At 45.5% G+C, this 19,034-nt stretch overlaps 1 protein-coding gene across 1 annotated transcript in view; it reads right to left on the bottom strand.

Moving 5' to 3' along the window:
• Window positions 1-17,564: 17,564 nt before the first annotated feature.
• The window catches only part of CORIN (corin, serine peptidase), a 160,361-nt gene continuing 158,891 nt past the window's right edge, over window positions 17,565-19,034 (bottom strand). Inside the window, exon 19 of the mRNA XM_054990136.1 lies at window positions 17,565-17,859. Within this exon, the coding sequence (XP_054846111.1) occupies window positions 17,677-17,859 (183 nt within the window). The 3' untranslated portion in view covers window positions 17,565-17,676. The remainder of the gene's footprint in view (window positions 17,860-19,034) is intronic.

Genomic DNA, 19,034 nt, shown 5'->3' with positions numbered 1-19,034 from the left:
TACAGAGTTTTTTGTATCTTTTTTGTATCTTTCTGATTCTAGTATAATTTATCATTTCAAGATCAATCAGATTGGTTTCAAATAAAGGGATTAAAAGATAACATTGAGTGAATATTTAACAGGGATATTAGGTTTTCACTTGACAAATGGAATAAATAAACTTTTGACTCCTCCTCAGTAAGAGAGCTGTTACCGTGTAAGAGATTGGCTGTGGAAGATAGCAGCCACTTCAATACAATAGGCTGATCCTGCACTGGGCAGGGGGTTGGACTAGATGGTCTGTATGGCCCCTTCCAACTCTATGATTCTATGACAGCCTTGTGGAGTGGTAGTTAGAGCATTGCTTTGAAACAGACAAAGATACTCCGTTTCCACATACCTCTTTTAAAAGCAATGTTCCCCCTACCTGAGATGAGACATTAAGTTGTAATAAGGGGGGGGGGGATTGATCACTAGGAAACAAGCCTGCCAGTTTTGCAAAAGCACGGCTTGTGGTCCATGTTAGCAATACACCTGACTTGGTTCTGCAGTACCTTTGGGGCACTGATCAGAAGAGAAATGCCCTTTCAGATCAGGCCCCCAAGACACATCTGGCAATCTCAGATTTGGAACCACTGCTTAGCCTTGAGTGCTCCGAGCTCATTGGGCCCGACTCCATCTCCATCTCAACCATTGGCATTGGGCACTCCGGGCCCTTCTGACATGGCAACGTCATGAATCCGACAACATCACCGAGCTTCAAGCATTCCAGGCCCATCAGCTTCGACCCCTCCTCACATCCGGCAACATTCTGAATCTAGAGAGCTTTCAGATAGGATGGTACAAACCCCATCCATGAACACCTGCCTTTATGGACCCACTCTCGGCTCCAAGCCCTATAGGGCATAGGTCTGAGAGAACTGAAGGGCCAACCCCAGAATCTCTGGAGCCATCCAGAAAGAAAACCAAATCTAAATCAAAGCATCCCAAACGTAAGAGTTCTCACAGGATTCAGGTCACAGGCCTGGAAAGTGGGGAGATGGAGGTAGTGAAGACCCCACATATCCCTTCTCAGGCTGCTGCTGGACTTACTCTTCATAACAGGAAGGGGAATTGCCCCGGGAACCCTTCTATACGGCCCTTAGAGGCTCCTCCTCCATCGTTGCTAGTCACAGAGGAGATGCAGTCAAGACCCAGGCAAGGTCACCATTCTACGCCTGCTAACAGAAAGGGAAAGAAACTTTTGCTTATAGTGTATGGCCTATGGGCTGTTAAACTTGAATAAACTGAACACTGAAACTAGATAGCCTGTGATGGAAGGTCTATACGTCTTCAGTCCTCAACATCAAAATTGCTAATTACGCTGCTATTATGGGAGCCTCTCAGATCTTCATTTGGAATAAGATGGCTGCGTACAATGAGCATCTGCCAGAGGACCAGAAGGTCCAAGCCAGAGTGGTTCAGGTAGAGGCAATCAGGCTTCTCAAGAAGCAGATAAATGCTGGAAGGCACGCGACCAGTTCTTCCACCGGGGCCCTAGCTTCGGCAGTAGTCCTTTGGAGGCATTGCTGGGCTCCAATCCACAGCTCTACCTATTGAGATGAGTGGCAGAATGGAAGATGTGCTATTTGAGGGATAGACATTGTTCTCCACAATAACTGATGAAAGTTTATCCCAGAAGCAAAAGGATTGGCAAACCACAAGATACCTTGGAGTGTTAACCACCCTCCCAGCAATCAAGTTCTCAACCTTTCCACAGGTAGCAACAGCAGCAGCCGTACAGCTCTCTCAGCCCCACCCACCTCACAAGGTGATTGTCGTGAGGATAATAACAACATACTTTATTAGCCGCTCTACGTGTGGCATTAAGTTGTCCTGAAGGGCAGTATATAAATCAAATGTTGTTGTTATCTTGAGGTCACGTATTACAGTGCATGGTTCATAACTCGCAGGCGCCAGCAAGTCTGTGAGAATCCCAGAGATACGAGGAGAACAAGGAGTTCTCTCTAGCACCCAAAGTAACACTAGCTGAGGGGCCTCCTTGGGGCAGGCACAGACCCTTGTCCGAGGTGGCATAGGACAATCTGAGAGGAGAAGGGCAAGAAGCCATCTTCTGGGCATGGAGTAAGGGTCTCTGGGGGGGGGGGTATTTGGGAATCTCCCGCATTTTGCCAGGGGTTAGACTAGATGACCCTAGAGGTATCTTCCAACCCTGTGATTCTATGATTCTAAGCACAAAAGGTGGGGGGGAATGAAAGCTGACACAGCCCCACACTTGGGGTCTCTCCCAGGCTGTTACAGCACTTTTCCATACTGTGGCAAAAGATATGTATCTGTCTGTAGTTGTGTGTGCATGCGTGCATGTGCGGAGTTGAGAAAAACCAGATTTCTACTTAGAGTTTATGGCACTATAACGCTCCCTTTTTTCTTGTGTGTGTGTGTGTGTGAGACATCGCTTGCCTTCTCCCAAAGCATATAAGACTTCCACTGGCCTCTCAGAGTTTGGCTTTGAACACTCAGCCTTTTGAACAGGAAGCTGGGATGGCTTGGGTTGGGCCAGCAAGTGTCCCGTTTTGGACTTGAGAGGTGTGTGATAATCTCAAGAAGACCGGCATCAGCGGTGTGAAGCAGCCACGTCCCCTTCAAAACGGGGGCAGGTTAACCATTTTGGCCACCCCAAAATTTCTCTGATCGATGGACTAGGAGGGGAGGGTTTGCGTCTCCTGGGTTTCCTCCCTTGAGGCCCAGCTGGCTGGGGAGAGGAGGCCGCCTTGACCCAGGACAAGCTGCTGCTGGGTAGACAGGGGCCACTTGGCTTCCATGCCCACCCCTGCCAAGTCCCACTGGCATCTAGACCAGTCGTAGGGTTGCCAGCTCCGGGTTGGGAAATTCCTGGAGATTTGGGGGTGCAGCCTGAGGGAAGGGAGGGACCTCAGTGGGGCATAATGCCCTAGAGCCCACCCTCCAAAGCAGCCATTTGCCTGAGGGAACTGATCGCTGTCATCTGGAGACTAGTAATTCTGGGGACTCTGCAGGCCCTGCCTAGAGGCTGGCAATGCTCAGATCAGGCGAGTCTTGCAGCGGCTGGGCCCCGCCAGGGTAAGTTGTGTGGCTGCCCCCTGGCCCACTTCATCCCTCTCACAGTTGCCCACCCAGCGGAGGCCTCGGCTACCTGGTCAGTCAGCACAGTAGAGCGGCTGTTGCCAAGCTGGGTGCTGAGCAGAACTCGGCCACACAGCACCTCCCTCTGTCGGGAACGGGGTGTGGCAGGAGCGCACGTGTGGCCCTTTCCAGGGCCTTTTAACCTTCCAGTCCACCAGGCACTGAAATCAGCAGTAATTAAGTCACCACCACGTCTTATTCAATTAATAGTTTTCAGAGAGATTTATTTGCAATTATTTTCACTGGATTGTGCTCATTGTGTCTTATACAGTCTTTATTATAGTTGTGGATGTATTAGAACTTTTGTGTGTGTGCGTGTGTGCGTGCGCGTGCCATCGAGTTGCAACTGACTTATGGCAACCCTTTGAAGTCCCATCTCATGGGATTTTCGAGGCAGGAGATGATCAGAGGTGATTGAACAACCTGTGAATTTCTAAAAAACACTCATTTGACTGGATGGTAATTGTACTTTTTAAAAATGCCCTTAATATTTAGGTTAGTTAATTCTACATGTTTCCTGTTTGCAAAGTAATACTGCATTCTCGAGTTTATCCATTTCAGTAGTATCAGAAAACTCAAGCAGTATTTTGCTAGAATTTTGTGAAGAATTCTCCCACAGTGCCCCCCTCCCCCCCCTCAATTTTTATATGTGTCTCATCTTCGTTTCCTGGCAGATTAAGAAAGCTTATGCAACAAGCATTTTTGAACATGTGTGGTACAGCCAAACATCAGAACAACCACAACTGTAAACTATCTGAGACTGTGTAAAATTGATTTAAATGCTTCGTTAGCCACTATTTCAAAGCATTCTATAGTATTAAAAGTACAAAACATCCCTGAATATTTTGGAACCATTTTGTGTTATTCAAGGAAAACAAATCAATCAACAACAGAGATGTGATTACACAAGGATTTCAGGTTAGTAATTGTTTTCTTTCTTTGGCACTGGTCATCCTTCAAGTGGAGAAATGAAATGCATAGGGAAGGATATTCCCTGATACAAAATAACGGAGAATACATGTGGCTATTGTTTAGAGGAATACTCACGGCCGAAAGCCGGACTCACGAGGTTTCTTGCTAGGGTACTGTATCGACCCAGAGCCTTTCCTCTCCCGTCCCTGCCGGTTCTCCAGACCGCGCAGGACCCCTAGGAGCCGCTAAGAGTTCTCTGGTCGTTAGTTTGAAGCGCTCTTGCTTCTGGGTTCTTTTTTGAGAGTGTGCACCTCCTTAGCAAGCAACACTGGACACAGGCTAGTAAAATATAAAGGAATTTATTAAAGAAAAACATGAGAGCCTGTGCTGGGCAGAAACCGCTCATAAACATTTAGGCAAGGCAAAAACAAAAGCTTGCTAATTCTATCTACGCTCTATCTAGCTAAAAGTACTACTTTGCCGGCTGGCTAAACATTCTCTGAGTTGGTTCCAAGGCAGGTGGCTCTTACCAAAGTCCATCCACGCCAGCTCACTCTCAGCATCCTGGAGTTGGCATGGAGCTAGAAGCTCTCCTCTTCCACAGCTGGTTGCTGGCAGTGGTTACCAGGTAGCATAGCTGGTCAAGACAGGAACGGTAGAAAAAGATAGAACGGTAAACTGCTTGGTAACAGTGAAGCTTCTTCAGAGTGGTGTGGGCCGTCATCTGTCTCAAGGAACCAATCAGGGCTCGTTCCTTAATTGGACGTTACCTAAGTGTGAAAGTTTCGGGAGTACGGCTAGAGCTGAGAGCAGCGCTGAGCACTGAGCTTCTCAAGGCCCCTTTCTCGGGAACCGAGAGGAATGCAGGTGCAGCTCTTGAACAGAGGCCCTGCCTCTCTCAGCAAACAGGCCTAGAGGGATTTCTCACAGGCATGAAGCCTGGACCAAAGTTCAGGTGGTGGAATAGGTACTGCTCCTTACGGGTACTATTGGTGGCTTCAACGGAGTGGGTCAGAATCATGGAACTTATGCAGGAGGTAACTGGTAAAATGCGTTCTGTCCCAGGAGTCCACTACCAACTTTTACAGCCCCACGAGGCAGTTTCTGGATTTTCACTCTATGCAGGCTCAGAGTTTTCCTTTTTGGTTAGTAGCAGTAAAGTTGAGAAACAAGTTGGTAGGGCATTACCATCCTAGAGCAGAGCCATTCAAGGCCATAGACATGTAGATGACCCTGGCTGGAAAATAACAATGGGCAGCCCTGAGGCAGCCAAGGGGAAAGTGGAGGTTCCTCAAGACAGAAATAGCAAAGGAGCCAATGCAGGGGGAGAATAGGATTGCCAGGTCACCTGGCAACTGTTGGGAGATTGGTGGGATGAGGTGGGCACTTGCTTGCCCAGGATGCCTGCTGGTGGCAGGTGGATCGCCAGGTGGCTTGCCACCTGCCGAACACTGTCGATCAACAGGCAGAAGGGCAAACCACTAAGAGTTTTACCCACCACTGATGGACACCTGGCAAACCTGGAGGGAAGGCAGAAGATAAAACACTGGACCTTGCTGAGAAAAGAAGACAATGAGAAAGGAAGGGGCAGTGGCTGTGAGGTAGAGCAGCTGCTTTGCCTACAGGTGGTCTCAAGTTCAATCCCTGGCATTGCCCGTTGAAAGAACCATGTAGCAGCTGATTTGAAAGGCCTCTGCCAAAGCCCCTGGAGAACCACTGCCAGTCAGAGAACCTTTTTTATCCTGGGGCCATATTTGGAATTTAGAGTGATGGGTGCAGCCATAAAATGGCTGCCACTGGACGTGGAGCCAACCACAAAATGCCAGTGAATGAGGGTGCATAACTGTGATAGTAGCTCTTAAGCATGTAAGACAGCAGCTCTGTTTTAACAGGATGCCTTTAAAAATTAATGTATTGTTTAAAAATATTTTCTTGCATATACACAAAATGCATACACATAAAGAGCTAGCTAAAATACTATCATTTTGTAGGCATCTAACACACTTATGCAAAAGAAAAAGGAGAAAAATGCTTCTCCTGGCTTCCTCTCCGCTTCAGATGAGCCTTTCTCTCACAAGAGAAGACATTTTCAGCCTGCACGATTTTTTTGTGACAACAGTTGGTGCTGAAGGGCTAACATAGCTCATTGCCCATGTGATACATACAGTATACAGTATTCTGGCCAGATTTGAATAAGATCACAAATTAGTTCTGGAAAGCTACCACAATTTGATTTACTGATGTTAGTATCAACTTTCACCTGAATTATAAAAATTGGAAAGTTCTGATGACTTCAGTAGAAATTCATGTTATGTACATTAATCATTTTATCGTGCTTACTCAGAAAAAAGTCCCACTGTGGTTTTTAGAATATCACTCTGCTATTTGCGTAGGTAAAGTACTTTACATAAAGTCGCTGTTAGCATTATAGCGTAAACATCAGAAAAGCAAAAAGCCCTCCTTGGCCCACCCACTTCCTCCAACCCCTTGGTGGGAGGCAAGAAGGATGTTGGCAGACACCACGCTGGAGAGCCCTGGAGAAGACGGTACGGACCTTGGTGGACCAAAGTTCTGTTTCAGTATGAGGCAGCTTTATGTGTTCATGTGGACACATACCTTCGGGAGGAAGAAGGGGCTGCCCCAGCTCAGGAGATCGACCGTGGCACCAAGGTAACGGATGAGCCAAAATGAATGCAACGTACAGACTGGAAAGCTTCTCTCTCATTTCCGTCTTAGGCGCTTAGTGTCAAGGTAAGAGGATGTGTTTATGCCAATTTCTTTTACCTTTGCTCAGTCTATTGTCTTTGCAGTTGCATACACATTAATCCCAGTTCAGGCCAGACTTACCAGGAGTAGAAAAGCTTTAAGCCCTACTTGCCTAGAGAGCTCACATAAGAGACATTGGTCCCCTGTAGCAATTTGGAGGCAGAGGGAGAACTGAAAGGACTACTAAGGCCTTTTAAGAGACTAAATACAAAAAAGCCGTGACCCAGATCCTCAGGCTGGACGAACCTCTGTGATATTATCTGCCGGGAGCTGCTGTGTATCCTAAGAAAAGTGGGGGGGGGGAGCCTCCTTGAGGTCCAGCAGCTGGGGTCCCAGGCCGGCTGAGTAACTTCCTTATTCCCTGTGGGGCAGAAACAGGTGCTGGCAAGACCTGCCTCAATATGTGAACCACGAGCTAAGCCACCCTCCTGACAGGAGCAGTCATATGTCACCACCGTGACATGGAGCTGCATGTGAGGGACTCTTCTGAATTTGGCTACAAAGACCCTGACCCAGTTAAGCATAACTAAGGGCCACTAAAAGCAACAAAAGAGTCCCTCATAGCTATCTATCCTGTTAATTTCAGTAGAATACAGGACAGTTCTAAACAGGGTTACACCGTTCCAAGTTGCCTTCAAAGGACTTGGAAGGGTGTAACTCTCAGGATGGCATTGTTAGTCGGTACTCATTTTATGTGGGGTGGGATTAAAGAGAATAGTTGGGAGTCCAAAATGTCTGAACTTCAGGTGGCTTGTATCATTGTGTTCCAGGAGACCTCACATTATTTGATCCAGCTCCTTCTGAAGTCTGTAACCATGTTCTGAAACTTTTACTTACATTTTTTTATTTCATAAAAGGGTATCAATATTTTAAAGAACCGAACTAACCCTTTGAGTGTGCGTGTCTGTGTCAAACCAAGACGATTACTTCAGTTTTTTTTCACCAAGAAGCTGTCACGGTCGTGGCCCCTGCCATGCTCTGGGGGTTTGGGGTTCACTGTCGGGCTGTGGACCCGATCTTCTGTGACATACTCTGGAAGTGCTATTAGGACCCTGTGCTAGAGAAATGGCTGGAGAAGCTGTGAGACGCTGAGAAGGAATGTGGTTATCCACGTTGTCAAGGAGACGTGGCCAGATGACTTGAGGAGGACTGGAATCCTAGTCATAACCATTCACTTTCTTTTTCTGCATAGATGGGAACCTAGCTTAAAAGGAGGGGGTAGAGTAGAGTGAGTTGTGCTTAAAGGGTTTAATATGAGTAAGAGTGGGAGTGAAAAGTTATTCCTGACAAGAAATGTCTGCAGTGCTGTACTATTCTCAATAAAGATTCTCAATAAAGCTTTAACTCATGTACCTGTGGACTCATGCACTGAAGTTACTGAGATCTAAGTTGACAGTCCCTGACAGAAGTAAAAAATGTTTGTCCTGGACCATAACTGTTAAAATGTTGCCAATAGCCGTTCAAGAAATAATCCAGCAAACATGAGCAAAGCTATAGTGTAAACTGAATTAACATTTCAGCAAAAAAAATATATCTGCTTGCCTATAAAAATAAATTTCAGGTGTTCTTCAAGCCACTGGGAGGTGTGGAGTTAATAACAACATTTGATTTATATACTGCCCTTCAGGACAACTTAACACCCACTCAGAGCAGTTTACAAAGTATGTTATTATTATCTCCACAACAATCACCCTGTAAGATGAGTAGGGCTGAGAGAGCTCTGGAAGAGCTGTGACTGACCCAAGGTCACCCCAGCTGGCTTCAAGCAAAGGAGTGAGGACTCAAACCCAGTTCTCCAGATTAGAGTCCTGCTGCTCTTAACGACGACACCAAACTGGCCAACCAGAATTGATTTTTTAAAACTGATTAACGTGCTTTACGTGCAACATTAATAGTCCACAAGAAACTCTAATGCCTGATTGCAGGGGCAGGGGGACCTTTTGATTACATATGGTCAGTCCCATAAACATTACAGATTAGCCCCCTGCCATTCAAGACAGGCGCTAACAAGGAGACACTGCCTGTCTCTTTAAGAGCAGAGTCAGCGAGAGGCACTGGATGCAGTTTGCATAACCCACTCAGTTTTCTCCCTCCCCAGCTCTGTGGGATGGGACAGATCTCTGCTTCAGCTTTTACAAAGATAAGGGAGAGCAGAGTTAGGATCTGGCAACTATATTTCTGAGCCTTTCTCCAAGCTGAGGATTCCACCTTGCTAAAAAAACTGCAATATGTTTTCTTAGTTTGGAAAACTGATGGATGAATCAATGGTGGACAGAACACCGGAGTGCCAAAGGCTGTATCCAAGAGCCAAGCCACAAGTGACGCCTGACACAGGTTGGACACTTGTCAGCTTCCCTCAAGTTTTGATGGGAAATGTAGGCGTCCTGGTTTTACAGCTTGGCTCTCCATTACAGCTGCAAGACCAGGATGCCAACATTTCCCATCAAAACTTGAGGGAAGCTGACAAGTTTCCAACCTGTGTCAGGCGTCACTTGTGGCTTGGCTCCTAAACACACTGATTGCCAGGATAAATAATATCTGCAGTTTTTTTTCTGGGACTGCAGGGGCAGCCTGGATCAATTTTCTGCCAATTAACATGCAACTTGTGCAGAGAGCACATTTCATAACTGAGTATGCTTTTTTCTCCTGTGTACATAGCTATGTGCAATGGGAAGATGAACTGCGCTGCCTTAATAAACAAATGCATGCCATTTGTGATCATTCCTCTGAGAAGAACCTTCCAAGAAATTTGTAACAAGCAAAGCAGTTCTCAGCAAATTAGCAACTGGGTTAAGTAAGAGCTTTGGGGATCAGTCATTGCTCTACTAAAATGCATTTTACTGCATGTTTATAGCTCTCCACACGAACTGAGAAGTGGTACCATTATAGTGTACCAGAAACAGCATGTGTGAATTGACCACACTGGCACAAAATTGGGTCACAATAACCTAGAACCACTCACTGTAAAATACACAGGAGCATATTCAGAAGAGATTTCTATTGCTCATGAGCTGGCAAGTCTTCCAGGAATTAAGAGCCCCAACTTGCTCCGTGAACCCCAGCTGGGAAAAAACGCATATCTTAGTTCTGAATTGCCTGGAAAATCAGAGCGAACAGTCCTGGTGAGAATGTTCCTAACTGAAGTTGAAGGTGACCTGAGGTTTTAGAATGTAATCTTGTCCGTTTGCAAATACGTTTTAAATGTTTTAACGTCCCAAATATGTTTTAATTGTAAAGGCCAATGGTTGTGTACAATAAATCTGACTAGTTCTGAAGTGAATGCTAAGTGAGCACCACTGCAGTGCATGGAAGTCCCTGCTGACCTTTGGGCTACTGCCCCCCTCCCCCGAGCAGGTGAAGCTGGACAATTCCTAAAGCTGTAGAGCGGCTGGCACTTGGGCGAGGAGAAATGCCTCCTTCCTTATAACAAGACAGAGGGGTCTAACGGGAATCTGGCCAGCGGTAAACTTGTATAGAAATATCTTGTTTACTGAAGACCCAGAGTAATCTTGAAGAGACAAGGGGAGGGGGGTGGGATGGCATAAACTGGGTCAGGCATAAACAAACTAATTCAGAATATTGCTAGTTGGGCAGTATGCCCAGTAGAGCCATGGACCCAGAGACCTCTCTGCCATCCTAAAATCTATATGTTAGTTTTAATGCAGCCTGCTTGTGTGTGTGTATATGTGTTTAAAACCACAGTTACAAAACGAAACCAATAGCCACCATGGACAATGGGAGGAAGTGAACACACCAGAGCAGGGCACAGTCTTTTATGGTAGGAGCACCTATTTTTAAAAAGAACAAATTTAAAACAGGGTTGCACTTACTGTTGTTCATTGAGGTCTTTGTGCAGGCACATATGTGACGGCTCTTGGGCAGGCCTGCCAAGTGGTCAGTTCTACAGCTAAAATTCCTCTAGGGGGCACCTGCCCCCTCCCAGATCCTCTAAGTGGAACCTCTCCAGCCGGCAGCAACAGAGGAACTGCGGGGGGGGGGGGCGCTGCTCCTCCCAGAGAGCAGGCCGTTTCGGTGGGAAACAAGCTGGGCGTGCTCTCTGGGAGGGGACAGGCGCCCCCTAGAGGAATTTAGCTGCAGAACCGACCCATTGGCAGGCCTGTGCATGCGCAGTCCTACGTGGGCCTGCACAGGAGACCGAAAATGAACCCTGTACTTCAGCATTGTTTCATTAACTTTAACATAGTTATGAAATGAAGCCAGTGAAAATTGCAAATGTTCAGGTGTAAATTAAAATGCTGTCCCTCTGTGTGTCTTGTGCTTGATGCTGAGTACTAGTCCTACCCAGACTAAGAGAGTAAATCTTCTTCCTGCCAGGCCAAATGCTGATCCGTGCTGCGAGGGCATCGCTTCTTCAGGATGGCCTGCTACTGGGATAGGGTGGGCAGCTGAGGTTATTTTTGTTCGCAGGATTTATTTTGAAAAAATAAATATGTGCATCTTTGAGTAATATGTACTGAAGTAAAAACAAACGAGATCGTTGGCGTGACGCTGGTGCGGTTTCACTTGTAGCACTAAAAAGAGCCAGAATGAATCAAAGGAAGGCCCCCTGTTATAATGGCTGGGCACATTTGATTGTCTATCTGCGACCACACACAGGGAGAAAAATTACCACTTCAGAAGGGCAACATCTGGTTCCTTAAAGCCACACATAATACTTCCATGTGTTTACATAGAAAAAAGCAATACAAAATACATATACAAAATTATAGAAATATATTTTCTGTAAATGGAATGCTGTAGCAGATTACTGAGAAAAAACATAAATATTTTCTGCAGCAACGCAAGACAAAATTTATTATCATACTTAATCACCCATAAAGAATGACAGGGAAACATGGACTTGTGAGACCAAAGGCAGTGGGTGGCTGGGGGGGGGGGGCTTACACGGGACTGAGGAGCAGGAGTGCCTGGGCGCTGCTGGAAGGGGGTGAGTGAAGGCAGGAGGGTTACGCAACGTGGCACCCCTCTCAAAAAAGATAGTTGGGGTAGGACAAACATGAACTTTACAAACTGAATTATTGAACTAAATAGTCAGATGGCCAACTGGGTTTCTAACCAGTTTGTCAAGCAACAATAGTGGACAGAAGATGAAGGATTGCAAACAATGTTAAAAAAATATGCAAGACAAGGGAGAACTATGAATTTTTGTGGGGTAGGGAAAATCCCATTTCCTCCCCATTCCCATTGCCAGTTCCACCTTGCCTCCTTTGAGTTCTAGATCATCCCCCCCCCCCCCCAGTATCAACTTATCTCTCTCACCTTCCAGTTGTCGTCTCCACCTGGCAACCCCACCTCTGGCCCTGGCTTGTCTTCCCCTCTGCACTGCCTCCTGCTGCCGGCCACCTTGTCCTCCTGGCCACCATGTTTTCACAAGCCATTTCGAGTTCTTATGGCAACACACATTTGTGCCTGGCTCTTCCCCCCCCACCCCCCGGTAGCTGTACAGAATCACGGTGTTGTTTTTTTAATTGGATGTTTTTCAAATCTCTTTGCAAACATGGGGTTGTCCTGGTATTTGTGGTATATTTGTGGTATATGCCTCATTGGACAGATTTGCCTATCTGCATGAGGGCCAGTCAGCTCCTACATACCGGAATGCTAAAAAGCTACCACCTCCATAGCTCATCATACTTTTGATCTACAAGCTAATTAAGCTAGACAGTTGAAAACATTTTGCACAAGTCCAAAATTAAAGGAGTCAGAATTTAAATACAACATTTTGAATGATGCACATTTTATCATTTTACCTTTGAAAACAGATTTTGATGGATGTTTTAAAAAGTCAACTTAGGTTTTCTTGAATGTTAAGACAATGATGAATCTTGAATATCAACTTTTTAGATAAAATTTTACAATGGTGTTTTTAAACCAAAAAAACCATACTATACATAAATGAGAACCTGATAAAAATTCAAAGGAAGCAAGTGTAAATCTAAAAATTCAAATTAAGCTAATGTAAAACATAAACACTAATTTGAATTGGAGAAAAACTTTGACAATTCTTCCTATCACTCAATTAATTTCAAGCCCAGTTTGATCCCATTTAATTCCGTCTATATCAAGGGAACTGTGGACACAATGCACTCAAACAATGCAGTTTGGTTCCTCTTTGAATGGAATCAGTGTACCTATGATTTACCCATGATAAACACAACTGGCCCGCATGCCAATGAATTTTCATACAGGCTAGAATTTTGTACCTTTAGGAATACAATGCACATGACCAATGTGACATACGTCAGTTCAATCTACACACACTACTATGAGCCTGTTCACAGTGCTAATTTTCTCTATGTGATTGTGAGCGTATGCACACAATAACATGAAGAAAGAGTGAAGTCATACATGAGGAGAACTAGCAGTCTTTTCCATGGCTGTGTTCGCTTTTTTTCAGCATGGAGAGGGTGACCAAGCACAACCTGGTTTATATCCGTCTTTCTTACGGTAATAGTGTTCCTACATACACAACCACGTAAAGTACTTCATCAGCATGGACTGGGCTTTTTGTCAACAGATTTTGTTGTTCAGGCCGCTTGTATTCAAGCTACAATCTATTTTATTATATTGGAGTCCATGGGAGGAGATATGACGTCCCCAAATCCCACGATAGGAAGGCAAATATATCAAGGCGTAGGGCTTCTTTAAGATACAATGATGAATTAAATACAGCTTTTCAATGCATATAAATAATATTTAGCAGTAAGACACTGGTCATCGTTTGTTACAAGTTACATAAGGTGCATAAGAAGAAAAGAAGTTCTACTCTACCAGTAGTCTGGACTATATTGCAGTCCAGGCTATGGCTGAGCTATACATTTTTGGCTGTTTCCACACAGCTTACCTTGTTGTGGAAAATAGCGAAATCTCGTGCAAAATCTCGCAAAAAGACGCTGTTATCACGCGAGAAGACGCTGTTATCGCACAAGACGCGGTAACAGCGTCTTCTCGCGTGATTTCGCGTGAGATTTCGCTATTTTCCACAACAAGGTAAGCTGTGTGGAAATGGCCTTTGTCTGTCTTAGTAGTAGTAGTAGTAGTAGTAGTAGTAGTAGTAGTAGTAGTAGTAGTAATCGTGGCAAGGAATTCAGTGTGCAGTGTTTCCAATCTATGGTTCTTGGATTGCAAAACGGCCAACTGGGTTCTTACCCTGGATTTATTCTCAGAGTCGCTCTGGTACTACTCCATAAAATGGGTTAAGCCAGTAGGGGAAAACTGTATAACAATCATTTATTGGAGACGGCCACTAGGAATACTATGCTCTTTATTGCTGCCTCCAAGATGGGATTTTCCAAAATAGCAAACATCTTATTTTAACATTTAACTTGAAAAACCTGGGAGGTGGTGAATGAACATTACGAAAAAGCCCATGCTATGTCCTCTGCCCTGGCTTCCAGGCCCAATGCAAGATACGGGTTTTGACCTTTAAAGACCTAAACTGCTTGGGCCTCAGATATCTAAGGAATTGTCTCCTCCACTCATGTTGTCTGACCAGAGCAAGGAGATCTGCATATACAGGGGGCCTTTCTTAGAGAAACGCCCTTCTTGCATTCATCCGGCTAGGATCAAGGTAAGACCTTTTTTTTTTGCTATCATGAAAAAACAGCGGTAGATGTGCCCATGATGTAATACCAAAACTTAAAACCATGGATACTTGAAGGTCAGAGGTCATCTGAACCCACCTGATACCTCTGACATTTTTTTCCTGTTGATTCAGGGTCTCACTTGTACCACTAAGTACAAGGTTACCTCCAGATCTGGATGACATTGTTGTGGAAAGTGTCCTGCTGCTATTTGGTCAGGAGCCGTGTCAAGCGAGGCAGTCTACTATTATGGGCCATTTAGACAAGAATTGTGTGTGTGTGTTGGGGGGGGGGCTTAGTCCATAGGGTTTTTTGTTTTTGTTTGCCGGGAGGCTCTAACCTCCACAGGTAGCTCTGACAGAACCCTGAAATTTGATTGCATGGATATTTCTGAAGGATGCTTATCACTGTGTGCCAATAAGAGCGTCCAATAGAAGTTTTCTTCAGCTTTGTTTCAATAAGCAGCCCTCTCAGTCTTATCCTTTTGACTCACCAGGATGTTCACAGCATGTTGATTACAATTACAGTGCAGGGACTCATGTTGTCTGACCAGAGCAAGGAGATCTGCATATACAGGGGGCCTTTCTTAGAGAAACGCCCTTCTTGCATTCATCCGGCTAGGATCAAGGTAAGACCTTTTTTTTTTGCTATCATGAAAAAACAGCGGTAGATGTGCCCATTTATTCTTCTCTGCATTTATTCTTCTCTGATTTAGTGGGAGTGACTAGATGGTATGTGGGTTCAGAAGCTGAATTATGGTCTCCAGCATCAGACCCGTTTTTGATATGTTCTCTTGGGTAGAGGATACTACAGTTTTTCATTAGCATACCATTCTGGTGTAACCCTTGGAGACTGTATGATCCATCTGTCCTTGGACAATGTTCTCCACTCCCGGAGCATCTGAGAATCCCCTATACTGAGTCCCATCAAAGAGAGTCAAGCCTTTCGCCAACTGAGTTAAAATGTTGACTTGGCCGGAAACTACTAGAACTGTGAAAGCTCAGTTTTTTCAATTTTTTTCTGGTGGGGATGAAATTGAGAGTTGGATTCTCACAATTTCTCTTAACAGTGCTCTCGGAGTTGCATTTTGAAGAACTCTTTGCTTAGCTATCCCCTTCAAGAATAGACAACAAATGTAGACCTTCAGTCCTACAATCTGAAGAAGCAAGGCCACTGGTATCTTTTGCAAGGTCTTCGTTTCAGGGTCTTAGCCAGAAAGAGGAGGCAGAAATTAAGGAGGAGTTGAGAGCCTTCAGATAAGAAGCCCGCTCCACTTCTTTCCTACATCTTGTATTCAGAAGCGGGAGCTCTCTGCTTGTCCTCCATATCAAAGTCCCCATCACTGAAAGATCTCTGGCCTGCAAGGCCTGAGCCGCATTGAACATTTCTCTCTTCCTGTGGAACTCTGCACATGATTTGAGAGAAGAGACAGCACCTGATCAAGTGTTTGAGGTCCATGTGCTTGAGGACCATGAATCGGCTATAGAGGAGCACATAATTAAGATGGAGCTGTATTATAAAAACATGGGTACACCATAGAGTTCCCAGGTGCCTGCCAGTGGTGAGTTTGCCACCTTGCCTGCCGACCCGGCAGTGGTCGGCATGAGGTGGCAAGCTCCCGGAGGTTGCCCGACACAGGCAGACACTCCTGGAGTGTGTGCCATGCACATGCTCCCAAGGGGCATGATGACATCACCCCCCCAGATATGCCATTGTCATGCCAGCTGCGCAAGTGTTCCTGAGCTGACTGATGTTTGTTGTGTGTGTGAACAGGGGTTAAGAGGGAGTTGGTGTTTTCTGAGAATGAGTTGGTGAGCTTAGCTTGCAAAGGGAGTGGTTTTCGCCTCATTTTCCCCCTGTGTGTAGTGTGGCTAATTGAGGAAGGCCCAGGGCCTTTTTTCTGGGAAAAGAGGTGGTGGAACTCAGTGGGTTGCCCTTGGGAAAAATGGTCACATGGCCGGTGGCCCCGCCCCCTGATCTCCAGACAGAGAGGAGTTGAGATTGCCCTCTGCGCCGCTGAGCGGCGCAGAGGGCAATCTCAACTCCCCTCTGTCTGGAGATCAGGGGGCGGGGCCGCTGGCCATGTGACCATTTTCAAGAGGTTCCGGAACTCCATTCCACCACATTCCCGCTGAAAAAAAGTCCTGGGAAGGCCTGTCTGCTTGGGAGTGATTGCTACCACAGCCTCAAACTTAAAGGCTTCCTCCTCGCCACAGGTGTGAGCCAAAGGGCTGGGGACCCTGTAAGTTACCCCCCCCCCTTTACTTGAGACATTAGACCTGTTTTTTTGGACCTGGTTTCTTCACAGGAAACAGATTCCAGGGAGAAAATCTATTTTGTATGGTAGTTATAAGCAAGATTTGGGGAGGGGGGGGGGAGAGAAAACAACTGAAGGGCCGTTTCCATTTACCTGCCAAGGGCTGCCATGATTGGAGGACAAGAAGGACTTCATTTGTCATAAGTGCATGCTGGTAGTGTTACTAGAAGGAAAAGTGAGGCTCCTGGAGGAATGGATCGGTACCCTTTAAGAGATCAAAGGAGGAAAGAATGAAGGAAGTCTTCGGGTCTACAGAAGGATGAGGAGAGTGGCGGAAGGAACAATGAAACAGAACATTTTTCTAATGAACCTCCTCAGAGGTCGACAGCATGAGCCAAAAGGTGCAGAGCAAGGCGGCCCTCAGTCAGTACCACTGAAACTGAGAAGTCGATTTCAGGTCCTTGCTCTCGTGACAGAATCATTGGCCGATGTACAACAAGAAGGACCTGAAAAAACAGGTAGGGATGCCATGGAGAGACAAGCAAATAACATTAGGGCCATCATGATCAGTGTCAAAGTGGGAAGATGTCCTAAGCCAACATCTTCAGTAGTATACGCCTTTTCTCTACTGACTTCTCAAAGGCTAATACATCAGCAAAAACCCACCTAATTTTAAGTGTCTGAAAGGCACCATGTCACATTATAAACTGGTTGATTCTCCCTGTGCGTGTGTGGGTGAGAGAGAGAGAGAGAAACATAATACAACTTTCCTAAAGAAAATGCCAGGAAGGAATATTTTAAAAAATGGATTTGTACTTAGAAGTACTTTTGGCACAAAAAAACCTTACACATTCCTTTATACAGTTCCACTGCGGGACACCAAAAACTTTTAGAATCTATTATTCACCAGATTTCTTCACCTTGACATCTTCACTGCTTTTGTGCTCCTGGGCTTTGCCTTTTCTTTTGCAGTCTGCACAGCATTTCCATCTTGAAGAATCAGCGGAGCAGAAATGTGTGGATGTAGATTTGCCTTTCAATCCATTCAATAAAATGAGACACATTGCTATACACGCCAGGTCCCAAAACTTTGGAAAAGCAGACAGAGCCCCAAGAGGTTAAACCAAACAATGTCCAGCGCCCAGCAGGCTGTTCACACACCAAGGGTCCTCCGCTGTCACCCTATAACGAAAGCCAGATTATTTGACTACTCTTGCCAAGAGAGCAACTCAATCAGATGAAGCTCATCTCAGAGAGGAACAAAACAGTTGACGGAAGCCGTGGAGATCTGACCTCCCCATATCACTTGGGCCGTCGTCACACGGGCCCTTATTTCGTCAGTTTTGCACTAGAAATCATTTCTTCTGTTATCGTTATTAGAACGGATTCTCCCATCTTTTGACGACTGCTTGTGCTTCCAGTCAGTCACATTAAAAGGGAAAAGCGCAATTCGACGGTCAGTCAAAGTACCTCTGGAAATGGGACCCTAAAAACCCCGCCCCCTTTTAAAAAAAATTCGCATATTTGCACGATATCACTCTTCTATTATACCAATGTTGTGCTGGGCCAACCCAAAAGCCAACCGTGATAGGTAGCAGAGGTTTCCTGCCCATGGCAGAATAGTGCTATAGCGCTATAAGGCTGACTTTTAAAAAAAAATTACTTTGAGGCTTAATTGCAGGTCGCGCTGGGGCTTGTGGGAGTGTAGGGCAGGAGAAACAGTGTTAGGTGAGACAGATGATTGGGGAGAGTGAGCGTTTTGGTGTTGCAAAGCGTTCATAGTCGATCCAGGGCATTCACATGGAAGTGGATAAAGACGACATAAAGAGTCACAAAGCGTGAATTGGGGGGAATGGCGAAATTGCAAGAGAGCCAGAATAAGGTAAGCATTCAGCGGGAGATGGCGCTAGTTTGGCACTAAATTTATGGCCGTATGACGACGGCCTTGGTGTGCAAAACAAACAAACAAAATACACCCGGAAATTGCTGTTTCATTTTGTTAAAGCAGCTTCTGGAACAGTGAACCAAATCTGGAAAATCAAATTATGATGACACTCTCCCACCCAAAAAATTGTGTATTTCGTTTTGGTTCTTATCTTGCAGTGGTGGCAGCAGCAGGACCCGCATGACAACATCTTGTTTAACTTAATGGCATTCACCAATCAGATCTCAAGGGGAGAGAGCCCTTACATTCTTAACTAACTCTGTTGGCAGGAAAAGAGGGTGTGCACAATGCACACAAGTGCTTCTTTTTTCTGTTGCTACTCAGGCAATGGCATTGTCTCCTTGCCAACTGGGTCCTCACAAGGGAAGACCCCTCCTTGCCTATCAGCTTTGGAAACATTTGGAAGGGAGAC

Source organism: Eublepharis macularius, chromosome 10 (genome assembly GCF_028583425.1).
Source record: "Eublepharis macularius isolate TG4126 chromosome 10, MPM_Emac_v1.0, whole genome shotgun sequence".
Classification (NCBI taxonomy): domain Eukaryota; kingdom Metazoa; phylum Chordata; class Lepidosauria; order Squamata; family Eublepharidae; genus Eublepharis; species Eublepharis macularius.
This window is presented reverse-complemented; position numbering and strand designations above follow the sequence as displayed.